Genomic DNA, 18468 nt, shown 5'->3' with positions numbered 1-18468 from the left:
GACCTAGTCGCGATTAACCGTAGACGGAGAGGGTTAGCTACTAATTTTCACGAGACACAAGGGACTATGCTCGCGAATTTAGCAAAGGTTAGGGTTAGGACTAGGCTGAAAAGATCTAATCTACTAGGGTGTTTTCTGCAGATTTCCATAGACTCAAACAAATCTACAAAAATTATAGAACTTCATAGGGACCAAACAGCAAAAACTCGGAACAACCCCTATGGACCAACGGGTACTGTAGCACAAATTCCCGCTGTTTTAAGTCACTAGAGAGCACGGGAAGATGGGGAATAGAGAGAGGAGGTCGAGGGGAATCCGTTTTACCACTTACCCATGCGCGGAGATGCATCATGGCGGTGGGAATCAAAGCCAGAAGGGGGCGATGGTGGTCTGCTCGTGGAATAGGCGAGCAGGACTGGCGGTGGTGGTGCTGGTTCATTGAAGAGTAGACTTGGGCGGCACTGGGCATTAGCAGACAGGCACAGGGGGAGGAGACCCGGCTGCAGGGGGCGACGACATGCATGACTGGGTGCCTCCACATGCAGCAGCAAGAAGGCCGCGGGGTGCCTTGGCCTCGCGACCTGAAGAACGGCGGCGACGGCGCACAGGGCGCATGGAGGCCTGCGAGGCAGTAGGCGACGCAGGTGGAGGCCTAGGGCCGGCGCTACAAGGGAAGGTCGCAAGGGGATCGACCGCTTGCGTTTTATAGAGCTGGGGCAACTAGTTTGTGTGCTGCGCACGACAGAACCTGGCGTGCAGGGCTGAGACTCATCCTTGAGTCCATGTTGTGCACGAAAGAAAAGAGATGGGGCTGCAAGTTTCCCACGAGTTAGCAAGGAAGAAGAGATTAGGAAGGTCAGCAAAAGGATTAAGCAAATAACTTCGTGTCGGGACTAGAGTAGCCAAGCAAGTTCCGAGAAAGTGAGGTCGAAACGGTTTGTGGTGAGGGCCGAAAAGAGAAACGGGTCGCTCGAGACAGGATCGTTCACAGGGAGAAAGGCTGGAGAACGGATAACTCGATGGGGCAGATATGACAAAGTAAAAAGGGTGGATGGTGATATAACAGATTAGTCTGACTTCGATGAGAAGCTAGGAACAACGAACGAGATTAAGAAAAGGAAACATGCTTTACAGTTTCCACACTTCGTGAGGAAAACTTCTTGGTAACTCCAACTTAGTCGAGGAAAAACGATTGACGGAGATTGTCAGTCAACAAGCTTCGACGAGTTACCAAACTTCGGAAAGGAAAGGCAAAAGGCGACAACAGGGGTATTTGTTTCAGTGTCGACGGAAAAAGCCAAGCTCAAGCTTGCGCGCGACACGATACTAGGATTTAGGGCAGACTAGAGCCAAAACAAATTGAATCCAGCCCGAGACGAAAAGAAAAAGAAAGGATTTCATTTATCGAGAATATATTTTCATCCTTAAAATAAATCTAGAAAAGTATAGATAAATATTTAAAACAATGAAAATATATCCTGAGGCTCCAAAAATTCCTAAAAACTTTCTTGAAGAAAGTTCGGGAGTTGAGAGTCCAAATAAAATACTTGGAACTCATGAAAAATATTTTAGAGCTTTCCGTCAAATGAATTTAGCTCTAGAGAAATTGAGAACAAAATTTTCCCAAAAATTCTGGTAATTTATCAGAAAACCTTAAAGATGGATAAAGACATTATAAAAGATATTCACATCCTAAAATTAAATATTTTAGGGTGTGACAGAAAGATTGCTACTCAAGAAGTTGAAGAACATAATAAATTATTACACTACATATAAGTTGTGTTGTAGAAGTTTCAATAATTTTTGAACTCATTTACTATTTTTAATAGATTAAATAAATTCTTGCATACTTATTGAAAATAATTACAATTTGAATTACATTTATCACAAATAATATGTACAAAATTACACAAAAATATAGTTTAAGGACTTCTGTCCAATTGTAGCTCATATCACAAAAATAGATGAAAAGTCTGAATGTTTGTTAGGAGTAATTCAAACTTCTATTTACAACCATTAAATAATAATACCTAAACTTCTCCAATAATTCTATAAATTTGAATAGAATAATTTTCTAGATGTATAATTGGAGTACATTGTTCACAAAATGGTTGGATCCCTCATCGTTTCGTACAACTTAAGTCAAACTTTGAAGTTATATACCATAAAGTCTTTTCTTCATCATTTACACTTGAAATTTGGATAAGCCTTAACTTCACCCTCCTATTAACATGTGTGGATTTACATTACAGCTTGTTGTGTAAAAAAAAGTTGTTTTTTATTTTTTAAATAGCTAAATAAAGCACCATTGTGAAGTAACTTGCAAAATTAATTATCTTATATACCCCGATATATTTTTACACTTAATAGATAGCATCCAAGTTTTCATATAAGAGTTTCAAAAAAAAATTTAATAGATTTGTTATTTTCTATCATATAAATGAATTTTTATGTGTTATCAAAATATTCCCAAGTTAAGCTGTGTGTACCTCAAATAAGATTGAAAAAATTGCCCAGAAATTATTATATCCAAGATCATATGTTCCATTCCAGCCAATGCCTTGGAGATAGATGAAAAATTCAATTATCTCCTAGGGACAAATTCAAACTTCTATCTCCAAATAACCGCATAATCTTTACAATAATATTTAAATTTAGTTAGAAAATTCTACATATTGACTTGACAATATAGTTTTGGTTCATAAGCTTGCCACACTAAATAAAAATTGAATTAAAGTTTAGGAAAAAAGATAGAGTTTATTGTTAATTATCTATCCACATGAAATATATAATTTCCTTGTGAGTTCAAGTTATTTCCCTATGTGTGCCTCCAAAACAGACAAGGAAATATGAATTTTGCTGTGAGTTTGAGTTATTTTCCTGTGCATTCTTTCAAAATTGACAAGGAAAGATGAATGCTCCTGTGGCTTCGGTTATTTCCCTGTGCGTTATTTTAAGAGTAAAGTCCATTTTTGACCATCCAACTATCGACTGCGTCCGGATTTGGCAATGCAACTCTAAAACCGGACATCCGCAACCATCCAACTCTCAAAACCGTTCATGTTTGGCCATCGAGCTGTTTTGCTGGGTGGTTTTGCTGAGTTGGACGCCACGTGGCGGTGGGACCCACCTGTCAGCCCCTCCTCTCCCTCCTCTCTCCTCTTTCTCTCTCCCTCTACCTCTCCTCTCTCCTATCCAACTCTGCTGACCCTGCGTCGGCCGCCGCCCTTCCCGCGCACGCCTCTCTAGCTCACCCGGCCGGCAGCTCTGGCTCATGGCGGAGCTCGCCCGGCGTGTTCCCGCCGGCGGCGAGCCGTACGGCGGCGGCGGGGAGATGGGCACTTACGATGACGGCCTGCTCCGCCCGGTCTCCGTCCACAGTGTCGCCTGGGTCCGCGCCGAGATCCGCCCGCCGCGCCGCCAGGGGGCCGCAACCAAGCTCCGCGCGAGGGGCCGCGGCGCCTCCTGGTGCCACGTCAAGCTCCGCCTGCTGGCAGAGGGAGCAGAGCTGCGGCACGACGCCGAGGAGGGAGCTGCGGCGCGGCGAGGTGATCCGGCGGCGGCACCCCGAGGGGACGAGGACAGAGGAGGAAGGAGGGAGGCCGGCGGAGCTCGCCGTCACCGCCGAGTCTCCACGGAGCTCGACCGCCAAGGGAGGCGCGGCGGAGCTCGAGCTCCTGATCCGCCGTAGTAGGAGGGGCGGCCCGGTGGGGGAGGATGGCCCGACGAACAGCCGTCCCGCGGCACCGCGCGCGCTCGCCGCGGCCGCGCCACTCGCTCGACGCCGAGCCGCGCACTCGCCGCCATCCCGCGGGCCCCGTGCGCGCGCCGTGCTCCGCCTACTCCCTCCCGCGGCTGTGTTCCGCCCGCGCTCGCCGGCGCCGCGGCCACACAGAGCAAGGCGAGGCCGGCGGAGTGGGGGCCCTGCAGGCCCTCGCCACGCTTGCCTCGCTCGCCACTCGCCGCCGTCCGCATCCTCGACCAGGGGACCCGCCGCCGCTCGCCAGCCGCCTCCGTTCAACCGCGCGGCTGTCGGGGCGCGTTCGCTGTGCTCTCGCCAGACCGCCGGGGCCGCGGCCGCGCCCTGCCACCCCTGCAGTTGAGTTGGGGAGGAGGCCCGCCAGCAGAGCTCCCCTGCCCACGGGCCGCGGCGGCGCTCGCCCGCCCAAGGCCGCGGCGGCGCGGAGCTCCCCCGCCCGCGGGCTTCTGCTCCGCGCGCGATGGCCTTGGAGAGAGAGGTGGGGACGGGCAGGGAGCCAGGGAGGGCGGCGCTGCTGGGGAGAGAGAGCGGGGAAGAGAGAGAGAGAGCGGGGAAGAAAGAGAGAAACAAGAGAGAGAGAAAAAAAATTAAGCTGACATGTGGGCCCCACCGCCACGTGGTGTCCACATCAGCAAAAACCACTCACTAAAACCGTCTGATGGCTAAAAATGAACGGTTTTGAGAGTTGAGTGGTCAAGGATACCCGGTTTTGGAGTTCGATGGCCAAAACCAAACTCGGGCAATAGTTCGATGGCCAAAAATGAACTTTACCCTTATTTTAAAGCCGACAAGAAAATATGAATTCCCCTATGTGTAGTCGAAAAAATCCTCAATGAAATTAGACGCACATATGGAAAAGACGGTTTTCCAGTAGTGAGTGCATAAACAGTTTAACTAGATTTTCCACCCCCAATCTCTGCTATTTTTAAAGCCATCAATGATTCCTAGATCCGTCACACACCCTGTTCCTCCGATCCGAGGCTCCAAGCAATTTAAACACTTCACCTCAAGTATAGCAAAAATCCCAATAACCCTCTAAACTATTTTTTGTTCAAATTACCCCCTACAACTATACCAATTAGTCCAATTCACCCCTTAACAAGATTCAAATTTTGTAAGCAGATAGTAGACATCATAAGTTATTTTAAAATATATATTGTGAACTTTTTATCATGCAGATAAAAAGCTGAAAGAAACATATTAATTGCACATGATTATATTTTTGGTGAAATGAAATTATGAAAAAAGAAGCACAGATCCTAAAACAGCATAAAATAAACTACCTTCCATTGTCAGAGAAAGTTAATCTCCGTAGTTGCTACATTACCACGAGAACTGAGTGTGTCCCACGCGCATGCCTGTCTAATATTATAAGGCAACATGAAGATGATTTGATCCAGATCCAAATCGAGATGCAGCTGAGGTCATCATTAGTCACTGTTCATTACGTCAGCTGGCAGCGGTAATATATGAAAGATTAGTTCGGTTGACTTGAACCGTGGCTTGCGAAACTTCAATGTTTATCTGTGTAACTAAACTTTGCAATCGTGTGACCCCGGACGGAACCCACCCGCAGGTTCCTTGCTGCAAATCATATTAGGGTTTCAGACTTGGGATCATCAACGAGCAGTAGTTAGATCCAATCCACCATGAGCACTATGCATGGTCACTCTCCTGCTCCAAGTCAGAGATTCCGCAAAGCTAATTAAGCTACAATGCAGACCTTACATGTGGTTTGATCAAGATCGTACCAACCAAGAAACGAAGACTTAATAACATAGGCCAGTAAGTATATACGGAAGGACTTGCCCAAAGTCCGAATAAAAGAAATGAGAGTTGGCTCCACGACTTAGTTATCAGTTAAGAACTGCTGACGCAAGCAGATCCGATGTCACAATAGAAAGAAAAAAAAGACACGTGCAGATCCATTTGGGTTGACATTTTGTGCTTGTTCATCGGATCCCTGCGACACAGGGGGTGTGGAAATTCCTATTTAAGACGACGACGATCAGTTGCGAGAAACCCCAACTCAGCTTTCCAGAGAGCAGCAGCCAGCAGGAGCCCTAGCTAGCTTTCGGAGTGTTTGGAGCAGCGGGTGAGTACCTTTTTGTCGTAGTGCTAACTGATCGATCGACCAAAATGTTTTCCGTTGTGTGGTAGTAAGCTAATCTGGTTACTTGGTGTTTGTGACTGCAGCTGGGGGGACGGCCGGAGCTGGACCATCGTCGTCATCTCCGGAGTTGAAAACTGCTCTTCCATGGCCCTACCGCAGTATGCAAAGTTACCTTATTAGCTTCGTGTATAGATTTATTAGAGTAAATTCTTCCATTTTGGACCATCCATTTGTTACGCCGTGACAATTTAATTTGGGCCACCTATAATACTTATAATTTTTCTAGTTTGAACCACATTTTAAACTAAATATTCCACTTCGAAGAACTACAGATGTCAAAATTTAACCAAGGGCCGGCGTTTCAAATTGCCACCATAATATTCCACTTCGAAGAACTACAATTTGGGCCACCTATAATATTTATAATTTTTCTTGTTTGAACCGCATCTCTTTAACTAAACGACATTCCACTTTGAAGAACTACAGATGTCAAAATTTAACCAAGGGGGGTTCAAATTGTCACCATGTAACATGTATACATGCAGGTTGCTGCTTGCTAACAAGGTGGCCGTCATCACGGGAGCCGCGAGCACAGTCGGCAAGGCGATTGCCCGAAAATTCTTCGAGAATGGCGCCTCGGTCTTCCTCGCTGACAAGGAGCTGAACACGTGCAAAAGCTTCGCAGGCGAACTCGAAAACAGCAAGGACCCTAATGATAAAACCACGAAAGTGGCTAAAGCAATGACCTACGACACAAGCGACTGGCTGAAGTTTAGAGACGAGATTGAGAACCTGAAGGATGAACACAAGCATCTTGACATCTTCTACAACAACACCGAGTTCAACCACGTGTCTGCTTTGAGTGACAGCAAAGCCTTCGAGACCGCCATGGCGGCCAACTTCCAGTCCGTCCTGGACAGCATCAATCACACCAGTGCTGTGATGACGAGCCAGAACCCGAAGGGAGGCTGCATCCTCCTGAGGAGCAGCACCATGGGCTTGCTCGGCGACGTGGTGCCGTCGGCGTACAGCATCTCCCAGGCCGCAGCCATCGGCGTGATCCGGGCCAAGGCGGCGGAGCTGGCGGGGCATGGTGTGCGGGTGAATGCTATCTCGCAGCACGCCAACATTCACAAGCGCGTGCTCAAGTCAATCTTCCCCCATGCCGAGAATGACCACCTTGAACATATGATCAACAAGTACATTATGACCAAGATGGCGACCGAAGATGACGTGGCCAACGCAGCGGTGTACCTCGCGTCGGACTACGGTAAGAGCCTGACAGGGAACAACCTCATCCTGAACGGCGAGTTCACTACTCCTTAGTGTGTAGCCAGAGATGCTTCCCAGCACAGCTGCGTGCAACTTTTCAGACCCCACCAGACACTAGTTGGGCGACGTCGTTTCGCTCCTCTAAATAAACAGTGTGATCCATTTCATCTTTTCATGTTTCAGCAGTTTTTACCAATGGGCTGGTCACCCATTATGTATGCAGCTTAATTTGATGTAATACCGATCCATTTGTTACTCCCTCTTAATTTGATTCTCCTAGTGAAATCGGGATCTTTATATTATTGTTGTCTCTTCCAAATAAATACACCACTCCAACTTGTTTTTGGTTCCAAATTCACCACCATTCAATTATCATGCTTTTGGTTTCAAAGTCGCCAACTGTAAAATTTTGCAGCTAATAGTTTCATTTTGTATTTTGGGGATATAAAGTACTACTAGCTTTTTTGTGTGTTTTCCGATAATATATATTGGTCTGCAAGCAGCAAAAGTAAAGTGCAGTAAAAGTTTAATTAGATTCTCAAACCAATAAAAACATAAAGTTGCCAAAGTAGACCTAAAAAAATCTACAAGAGATGATAGGCTTAAGTCACTAATTCTTCTTTCTCTTGTAGTGGAGGAATAGGTGAATTTTTTATTATATTAGTCCTTATTAAAATATTATTAGCTATTCTGTACTATTCCATATCAAATGTTATATAGAACTTTCTTGGTCGCATGTGAAGTATAGAGGCTCGCGTGTGAAGTATTTGGACCTTTAATTAGTTAGTACTGATGTTGGATGTTTTGATTCAAGTGAAACGGTAATAGGTAACAAAGTCACTTCTTTACCAGTAGGAAAAGGACATACGATATTTCTTCAGTTTCCAATTGACCAAGGTGAAGCACTTGCCCATTATGGTTCCACACTTGTGCCTCCTGAAAACCTTATAATGATGTACCTATCTTTGTCATTCGTCCTGATCTTGAAATCATACACATCAGCAACGTGTGAAAAGTAACAAAATGAGAAATGACTAGACTCCAAAACGCAAGGTTTACAATCTTTCGCTGACCCCAAAATGGCATGCTCTTCGTCCTCGACACCTATGTTATATAAAATGGCATAATAACAATAATGAATTTCGGAGTCGAAGGCCCCCCAAAAGGCCCAATCTTGTTTTGCCATCATCTTCGTCTATGTCCTATCTTGTTTTAACTCTGGCTGTCATGAACCATTAGTTCTTTTTATTTGTGCCAGCAGCCCTGACTTGACCAACACGTCCCATGCATAAATTCTCTTTTTGATAAGACGATTTGTTGATTCCATCGGATTAAACATTTTGCTCTGTAACAAAATACTGCTCTTCATATCCATTTACCTTAAGCTAGTTACTAACAAAATAACGCTAGCTTGGATCATCGTGGCTGCTTGACAAGAGGTGCATTCCTTTCTGAAGATTCTGAAGAAAGGATAATGATTATATGGTCACTAAGCTGACATGTGTGATTAGTTGACAATGGCAACAGGAAACATAAAAATAAAATTTTGAACGTGTGAGGAGCATGGGTGTCCGAAAGGAGGACGAGCTACCTCAGCATTATCACACTCCAAAGGTTCTGAAGAAACAGGCGTCAGAGTTTACCATGCCCAAGTACTGTATCAATTGTGCGTGCTCAACGCCCGGCCAGTATCAGTTTTAGCATTGCTTCAGAGGCTCGTTGGTGTGTCTTTAGAAAAGAAACACACGCAAAATAATGGAGTCAAGAAGTATTGAGGGCGAAAAACACATGTAGCTGTCACCAAACGCTCCAAAAGTTTTAGGGGAGACAATAGCTTGGTACCATTACTCCTGTCTTCAGAAAACGAAAAACATTAGCACCTATGTGCACAGATGCATCCGTGGTAGGAGTAGAAGATAAGAGAGTTGGCAGGACGAATTTCTCTTTTTGAATGACACCTTGCCGAGTCTTCCCGTAGCATGAGATCAGCTTCTTCTTGGCTTCAGCTTCTATTTCCTTGAGCTTGATCTCCAAAGCTTGGCGCTGGTCCTCTGGAATCTCATCATATTCAGGATTATCAATGTTCCTGGGGTCGATCTGGGAGTTATCCTCGGCCATATTTGCCGATGATGACTTCTTCTTCGTCCCCCGCGGAGTCGCCAAAATATGTTGGCGTGCGATTTGGGCCAACACACGAATGCGCACGGTCGCGCGACAGTGCGCGTTCGTGTGTTGGCCGGCACGAGGAGGAGCTCGATGCAGTGCCTCCTGCATGGAGCGGTCAGACCGGTCAGAGGGAGCGGTCAGACCGGTCGTCGGGGTGAGTCGGCGAAGTCCAACGAATGCTAGCTCGGGTGGGACCCCGTCAGGGCAGGCGCACGTAGGATTGTTCTAGAATCGGCAGGCCACCTAGAACGCCTTCAGACGTCGCGGAGACGAAGGAAGAACAACAGATAGGAGGTTGGAAGAGCTAGGGTTTGGAGATAAATGTAAAGACAATAAAAAGATAGAAAAGTAATGTGTTGTTGTGTTTTGATCGATTGGATACCCTCAATCGGCTGTGGCCCTTTATATTTATAGGGTGGAGTGGACTTATCCCGCAAGAAATCCTGTTTACATATCTAAATCTATAAAAATTCTTAATTGTACTCGGACTCCTTTTGGACCGATTAGACCAGTCAGACCCACCGGTCAGACCGGTTGGTCGTGCCAGATCGGCTACAACATCACATACCAGTCAGACCGCCCGAGATGACTGGTCAGGCCGGTTGGTCTAGTTCCAATTTTGATCGTCAACACACGGAGACAGAGCAAGGCGCAGAAAAGAAAATGATGGAACATTAGCACATGAAGACATACTGGAAATTTGTGCGTAGCTGCACATGCATATGGCCTCTCACATGGTGGGTCAGCTCCAGCCTGACCGCAGCACATCGAGTAGCAGCAGACTTACAGCTACTAGCAGAGAGCGTGAGAAGTAATAGAAAAACAATAGTTGAATAATTCCTCAAGTTGTTGAGATCTAATTGTAGGATATAAGATGAGTGATACAAATTATGGAAGAAATAGAAACCAGTTAAAAAAAGAATAAAAATAAAAGGAAAAAATATAAAAGGAGATAGAAATAATAAAATATCATGTAAATAGTATTAGGAGAAAAGGAGAAAAATGAAATAGGTAAAGGAATAAAGAAAATATGAAGGGAAATGAATAAAAACTAAAAAATAAGAAAAGAAATAAATTAACAACGACTAGACATGTGTTGCATGCTGCATGTACACATGCAAGCATGCATAAGCAAAGTGAGGAGCGTAGGAAACAATATGCTAGGAAACAATATGCGCGTGGAAATAAGAGATTTTTGGCCGAAATCAATTGCTTTATCAATACAAGATCTTTAAAAATGATTTAAATTTGGCAATATTTGCACAAATTTTTTTAAATAAAACGAGTGGTCAAACTTAGAGTCAAGAAAGTCAAACGAACTACAATTTGAAACGGAGGTAGTAGATATTTTTGGCTCTCTATTTGACTCTCAGTTGTACTCTCTAGAAAAATTTCTCTCCATAATGCATTGGTTACTCCAACAGACTCTCTATTTCTCACTCTCCAAATCACAATGTCTCCTTCCCCACACACTGACATATGGATCCCACACGTCACCCCCCTTCCTTTCCCCTTCTCTATCTTTCCCAGCCTCCACTCCTCTCCGCCTCGGCCCCTCCGCCCAGATTCCTGCGAGCAGAAGCGGCGGGGTGAGCAACAGCTCCCTCTTCCTCCTCTACCTCCCAGCGCCTCCTTCCCCTTCCTCCATATCTCCCCATCGAGCTCGGACAGGCCGGAGATGGGGTCTCGCTACGAGGTGGAGGTGACCATGGGCTCGGCCCGGGATCTCAAGAACGTCAACTGGCGCCACGACTCCGGCGTTCGCTGCTCCACCCGCATCGACCTCGACGGCGGCGAGAACTCCACCCGGGATGAGAAGATCCTCATCCTGCTCCCGCCCGCCTCCCGCCTCGAGGACGCCGTCTACGCCTCCCACACCGCTCCGCAACGTCCTCGACGAGTCCGGCCTCAGCGGGAAGGCCGCGCGAAACCTCGACGGATGCCTCAACATCCACGTCACTGTCAAGGAGCCAGCCAGGTACTACGACCCCTACGGCCCGGCGTCGGCAGGTATTACGGTGGCTCCTGCAGCGACGGCAGTGTGAGCGCCGCTACAACAAGATGGGGATGGGACGGGGCCGACTGTGGGTACCGGCGCGGCCTTGACGGCGGCAGGGCTCGATGACGCCAGGGTGCCACGGCGGGATGGCGCGCGGGAGGTATGACGGGAGTGCGCGGGATGGCGCGCGGGAGGTATGACGGGAGTGCGTGGGAGATGGCCGATGCCGAGCGGCGGCGGCTCGGCAAAGATGCCGATCGGTGTGAGATTTTCCCGAGCAGGACAGCGAGAGGATAAACATGAAGAGTCTGTTGGATGGCAATTTTAAGGGATTTTGTAAAAATTTACCTATCCAGAATCTTTTACAGTCTTTTGACATAGAGAAATTCTGGCCTTGAACATTCACAAGCGGATGTTTATATATAGCCAAACGTTACAAGAGGTCTTAGCCTTTAAACCTCAAATGAAGAATTTCACAAAAACAAAAAAGAAAGTCATAAAACAAAAAAAAAAGCTAGAAGAATAAGCTTCAATCTTCTTCTTCATTTCCTCTTCAACCTTGTAAAGGTTTAGAAACTCGATTTTTCTAGATCGTTGTTGATTTCCAGATCTTTTCACGTAAACCTCCACCTAGTGCATGGGTGTCAGGAAATATCGACATTGCTTCCAGGAAGTGAGTGGTACCACTAGGTGTCACCAATGTCAACCCAGCGTAATGCCAGATAAATTTTCTAAAACGGTTTCCCGTATCGCCCGATGACAAAATAAACCTGCAAATAGCGCAACACCAAAGTCTCCAGAAAGAAAAATGACACAAGAAGCGTCACCATTGCCGACCGATCTGAGACCAGACTGGGATTTCTCCCTACGCCCCTGAAGTCACCTCCGCACGCCTATGCTAACCGGCCAAAAACAGCAGCCAGCGGTCCACCATGGACGGCTGAGCCTCCACCAGCGAGCCATCCAGCAGAGGCCGAACACCCCCCGCCCGCCCCTTCCCCAGGCAGGGGCCTGTAGGCACGCTGCCAGCGCGTAGTTGTCGCACGGGCGCCCACGGTGAGGGAAGCGGAGGCACGGAAGAGTTAGACGCAGGGGCGTCCCGACCAAATCGGAGGCCCAGTGCGAAATGCTAAGATGAGGCTCTAATGGTTTAGTAAAATCAAAGTATCAAACAATAGTAATAAGTTACATATAAATGAGATATTTCAAGAATTATTGTATCTATTTTTCACTTGAAGAACTTTATTCTTTGGGTATTTTTTGAAATAAAATCTTTAATGATGCGCTCATAATTAATCTTCTCTAGCTGTCACTCTCAAGTGCTATCATAGCCAAATCGTTGAGCCTTCCTTGTGTCATTGTAGAACACAAGTAGGACTTTAATAGCTATCATATTTTTCTATATGTTGTTTTGCTCACGACATGACTTGCATTTGCAGTGGAAAAAAAAATTAATAGACGTATTATTATCGTCAAGACATCAACATAATCAAACGAGGAAAGAAGAAAATAACAAGGAATTAAATCTTACTCTTGGCCTGGCCTTCCGCCTTAGCGAGTGCCTCTGCAGCCAATTGCCAATGCAAGTGACGATCACAATGGAACAGACCTGCGATGGAATTGGATGCAGAATTGCAGATGGGCGGTCTGGGCTCTAGCACGAGTCCTACTTGCCAACGCCGCCGGCTGCGATGCTCATGCTACTTGGAGCTTTGGACGAGTCCGCCGTCCGCGAGGCGCGATGCCCGCCGTCCGCGAGGCGCGACATACACGCAAGGGCGATGGCCGATGGGCCGCTTGCCGGGCGATGCCTGCCGCGATGGTGATGGCTGAGAAGCTGAAGCGTCACTGCGTAAGTTGGGGTTTCACTTCGTGCATGCACCGATAGAATTGGAGGGCCACCGATCAGTTAAACTTCTATTAATTTGGGCCTCGTTTTCTACGGAATGGGCTGCAAACTCTTGGAATTGAAGTCTCCCATACTACTATATAATAAGATGTACTTTATATTTTGGGGGCCCTTCAAATTTGGGGGCTTGTGCTGTTGCGCAGCCCGCACGGGCCCAAGGACGCCCCTGGTTAGACGGATGGAGCAGCGACGACCGTCCGGAGCTGGGAGGGAGTTGTAGGACGCTGTATCCGGGCACGCCAGCGCCGGATCTGGGCCCTGCCAGACTGAAGGGAGCCAAGCCGCCAGCCATCGGAGGAAAAAACTTGACAGCAGATGAAGGAGGGGGATTCAGGAAAGATGAGCCCACCGCCACCTTCATCGCAGCCACGCTGGTGGCGAGCTCCGGTGGCGGCACGGCATGGGGAGGAGGAGACCGGGATGGAGGGAGAAGGGAGGCGGTGCCGCCCGAGTCGCCCCCTGGGCGACGCGGGGCTGACACTTCGTTTCTTTTTTTATTTCTTTTTTGCCCCACAATCTCTCTATCTCTATTTTTACCTATTTCTAAAGAGAGGACCTTAAAACTTTAGTTGGGTACAAGAGTATCATCAATCATTGCTTAACGCCTGACCAACAAATTCTGACAATTGAGCTCTTCCCAGGCCGGGAGGCTATCGACACTGCAAGGCTCCTAGAATCTACTCCACGAATGATATGCATGTGCTGTGGATACTTGCATTGAGCTGCTCCTTGTCAGCATGCCCCATGTGTTGTGCTATGTTTATCTGAGCTGGTCTAGAATCTGTAATGGTCGATAAAGTTCGAAGCAGCAGAGCAGGAAGAAGCAAGCTGGCTGTCCTGCAGTTGGTCTGTCAGTGATAAAATCCTCTGAACAAGGCAGAAACTGAAGACCAGGAGAAGGCAGTGCAGAGTACGTGCTTGCTTCTCCAGAGCGCGCGGCACGCGCGAATGCTCGTCAGGAGGAACCTCGCCTCGACGACCTGGCGACAGCCTTGGAGACCGTCTCCCCGGGGTGAAGTGGTAGGATGATGATACCTATCCTGCTCTGATCACTGTAAGCACTTCACCATGGAGCGAGCCTCGGCTCGGATGCTGCTGCAGCCTTGTTGCCGGAAGTCGATCGACGAGCAGACCAACACGCTGCTCGACTTCCTCGCGGCGGAGAATGGCACGGTCGCCGCTGGAGCCCAGAAGCCGGCAGAGACAGACCGCCGGCGCGGCGACATCCAGCAGCGCCGTCGCCGCCGCCGCGCCATGCTCGCTCCATGGACGCGATGCATGCCGTCGAGGGAGCCCAGGCAGGAGAACGACCAAGTCAAAGTGCAATTCTTCAAAATCTGGGTCATACGTGCGCGATCTGACGGCTGTCGGGGACCCAAGGGTGGACGGTAAATGAAATACCGTCCACCCCCGTCCCAGGTGCGCACCGTGCGCTGCCGCTTCTCCTTCTCTGCCGGCCGACCCGCTCGCTCACCCGCCTCCCGCGCGCCGCCGTAGAACACCGAACACGCTAGCTGACGCCATCGTCACCGATCGCCGGCTTGAGGCCGCCGGTGAGGCTTCGACGAGCATCGCCGACGCCCTCGGCGGACAAGGCCGTGCTCGAGGCGCCGGCTCGCGGATGCCATTCCGCGCGCTGCGGAGCCCCTGCTAGAATGCCCTGGGTAGCCGCTGGCTGCTACCTGCAAGAGAAAGCTAGCTGATTTTGGATGACGCAGCGGAGAGATTGCCTCTATTTCTCGTGACCAGTGCCGCCGCCGCCGGCGTCGAGGCATGCCGCATGCGGCCACGCGCCGGGCTCCGAGCACCCGGCTCTGTTCGACTTCCTCGGCGACATCAACAGGACGAGAACGATACGGCGGACGCCGGAGCCTTTGACAGCTTTGTTCTCCTAATCTGCTGGAACCTATGGAAGCATAGGAATGATGTGATCTTCAGGAGCCTTCCCCCCTCCCACAACAGACTCTGGGATGCCTGCCGGAATGAGGCCCGTGAGTGGAGCTGGAGATGGAGAAGAGAAGATTATACTGTGTGTGATGCCTGGTGCGCTGTGTGTTTCCAATATGTAAACACCGAACTACAAACATACTCCCCTATTTTTTTCCCCTAATATTGCTGTAACCAATCTGTAATAGTTGTTTGGCTTGCCAAAAGGCCATTAATGAAAATTCAGGTGGGGGATGCTCAACCCCCCCCCGGTGACCCTCAAAAAAAAAAAATCCTCTGAAGAAGGCAGCAACTGAAGACCAGGAGAACGCAGTGCAGAGTACGTGCTTGCTTCTCCAGAGTGGCACTCGCGAATGCTCGTCAGTAGGAATTGACAGAGATGAGCCACCTCGGCGAATCAATGGCGACCAGACATCCGGTTCATCAATCTCGCCGCACCCTGCTCCGATCACTGTAAGCACTTCACCAGGCCGCGAGCCTCGGCTCGCCTCGGACGCTGCTGCAGCCTTGTTGCCGGAAGTCGATCGACGAGCAGACCAACAAGCTGCTCGACTTCCTCGTGGCGGAGAATGATACGGTCGCCACCGGATCCCAGAATCCGGCAGAGAGACCGCCGGCACGGCGACATCCAGCAGCGCCGTCGCCGCCGCCGCGCCATGCTCGCTCCATAGACGCGATCCATGCCGTCCAGGCGGCCAGGCAGGAAAACGACAAGTCAAAGCGAAATCATTTAAAATCTGAACCATACGTGCGCGATCTGACGGCCATCAAGGACCCAAGGGGTGGACGGTAAATGAAATACCGTCCACCCCCGTCCCAGGTTCGCTGCCGCTTCTCCTTCCCTGCCAGCCGGCCCGCTCGCTCACCCGTGCCTCTTGCCTCCACGCACGACATGGACTCCTGCGCGCCGTAGAACAACGACCACGCTGGCTGTCGCCTTCGTCACCGATCGCCGGTGAGGCTTCGACGAGCATCGCCGACGCTCGAGGCGCCGGCTCGCGGATGCCATTCCAGAGCCCCTGCTAGAATGCGCTTGGGTAGCCGCTGGCTGCAACCTGCAACAGAAAGCTAGCTCATCTTGGATGATGCAGCGGCGATATTGCCTCTAGTCCTAGACCAGTGCCGCCACCGCCGCCTCCGGCGTCGAGGTCACGGGGATCTACGGCGCTGCCGAGCTCCAGCCAATGGGCACGGTTGCGACAGGTGGAAGACGAACGTCTGTACATTTCTACTGCCCCTGTGCTCGAGGCAGAGGTTAGACGAATCAATACGACATCAGTGATAAAATCCTCTGAAGAAGGAGAAGGCAGCGCAGCAGAGTACGTGCTTGCTTCTCCAGTGCGGCACTCGCGAATGCTCGTCAGGGGGAATTGACAGAGATGAGCCACCTCGGCGAATCAATGGCGACCAGACATCCGGTTCATCAATCTCGCCGCACCCTGCTCCGATCACTGTAAGCACTTCACCAGGCCGCGAGCCTCGGCTCGCCTCGGACGCTGCTGCAGCCTTGTTGCCGGAAGTCAATCGACGAGCAGGCCAACATGCTGTTCGACTTCCTCGCGGCGGAGAATGGTACGGTCGCCGCCGGATCCCAGAAGCCGGCAGAGAGACCACCGGTGCGGCGACATCCAGCAGCGCCGTCGCCGCGCCATGCTCGCTCCATGGACGCGATCCATGCCGTCCAGGCAGCCAGGCAGGAAAACGACCAAGTCAAAGCGAAATCCTTTAAAATCTGGACCATACGTGCGCGATCTGACGGCCGTCAAGGCCCCAAGGTGTGGACGGTAAATGAAATACCGTCCACCCCTGTCCTAGGTCCAGTCCAGGTGCGCCGCCGCTACGCCTTCCCTGCCGGCAAGCCAGCTGGCCCGCTCGCTCACGCGCGCCTCCTGCAACGCACGATGTGGACTCCCTCGCGCTGACGGCCTGATGCCTTCGTCGTCGATCGCCGACGAGCTAGCATCGCCGACGCCCTCTCGGCGGACGAGGCCGTGCTCGAGGCGCCGGCTCGCAGATGCCATTCCGCGCGCTTCGGAGCCCCTGTTATATAGAATGCGCTGGGTAGCCTCTGGCTGCAATCTGCAAGAGAAAGCTATCTGATCTTTGATGATGACGCAGCGGCGAGATTGCCGCTAGTCCTCGCGACCAGCGCCGGCGTTGAGGTCCGCGATCCTCCCGCTACACCGTGCACGGGCGGTTCACTCGATACGTCCGCCGCCGGAGCCCAGAATCCGGAAGAGAGAGTGCCGGCGCGGCGACATCCATCCAGCAGCGCCGTCTCCGCCGCTTGCTCCGTCGCCGCGCCATGCTCGCTCCATGATTCACGCGGTGCATGCCGTCCAGGGAGCCAGGCAGGAGAACGACCAAGTCAAAGTGCATTCCTTTAAATCTGGGCCGCAGGCGCCCGATCCGACGGCTGAAAGGACCAAGGGGTGGACGGTAAATGAAATACCGTCCACCCCTAGTACTTGTGCGTCCTCTCCTCCCGTCCTCCGTGCGTCGTTTAGTCGGAGCGCCGCCATGTCCCCGCTCACCGCCGCCGTCCATCGATCCCTATTACACCGGCAGCATGAGGCAAACGCGGAACCCAGGGCAACGACGCGGCGTGCCTGCTGACGAGGCAGGCTCCGACGGCCCGGCGTCGCTGCTGCGCGCCGGCGTCGGCGGTGGGCAAGGAACTGCTTGCTCTTGGCGCCGCGCGTCGACGTCAGCGGCAGTGGAGCCGGTCCCGTGGGCGCTCGTTCGCGGTGGCGGACACTGCTCGGCTCGAGGTACTCCAGCGTACGTGCCGGCGAGACTGGAAACAGCGGCCACGGCAGCGATCCACGGCGCTGTCCCGCTCCAGCCAGCCAATGGGCACGGTTGCGATAGGTGGAAGACGAACGTCTGTACATTTCTGCTGCCCCTGTGCTCGAGGCAGAGGAGAAACGCCAATGTTCCTGAAAGCGATCCATGATGTCTGACGACCTGAATCTGCTAGGATCCCTGAAAGCGCCAATGTTCCTTGAACTTGATACTTATGCAGAGGATGCGTTGCGGGAACTGAACAATACTTTGGCACAGTGCCTGCATCTAAAGAGCCACGAACAAATGAGAAATCGACCGCTTGGTTCGCCTCGAGAATGGTTAGAACGCCTTTGTTTTAAGCATAGTTTGATCAGCCGATGTTTATAACAATGTAAAAGAGAATAACAAAAATACAAGGCTACAGAACTTACATCTTGCAGCCAAATATGGCGTCTAGTTTTTTTTTAAAAAAAAGAAACTAGACACCAAATTTGTAGAAAAAATAAATTAGTAGC

At 50.1% G+C, this 18468-nt stretch overlaps 1 protein-coding gene across 1 annotated transcript; it reads left to right on the top strand.

Moving 5' to 3' along the window:
* Positions 1-10989: 10989 nt before the first annotated feature.
* Positions 10990-15114, top strand: LOC120645973. The gene is made up of 2 exons (XM_039922673.1): positions 10990-11200; positions 14969-15114. Exons 1-2 carry the CDS (start codon positions 10990-10992, stop codon positions 15112-15114), a joined length of 357 nt encoding a protein of 118 aa, XP_039778607.1.
* Positions 15115-18468: the final 3354 nt, after the last annotated feature.

The sequence above is a fragment of the Panicum virgatum genome, chromosome 8K (assembly GCF_016808335.1).
Source record: "Panicum virgatum strain AP13 chromosome 8K, P.virgatum_v5, whole genome shotgun sequence".
Lineage (NCBI taxonomy): Eukaryota > Viridiplantae > Streptophyta > Magnoliopsida > Poales > Poaceae > Panicum > Panicum virgatum.
Note: the sequence above shows the minus strand (reverse complement) of the source record. Positions and strands in the feature narration are given on the sequence as shown.

Bases quoted from the DNA above. Each gene is read 5' to 3' on its own strand.
- LOC120645973 (XM_039922673.1), top strand. From the start codon at position 10,990: ATGGGGTCTCGCTACGAGGTGGAGGTGACCATGGGCTCGGCCCGGGAT. The intron at 11,201-14,968 runs GTCCTCGACGAG...TCTCGTGACCAG, and splicing joins CTCCCACACCGCTCCGCAAC to TGCCGCCGCCGCCGGCGTCG.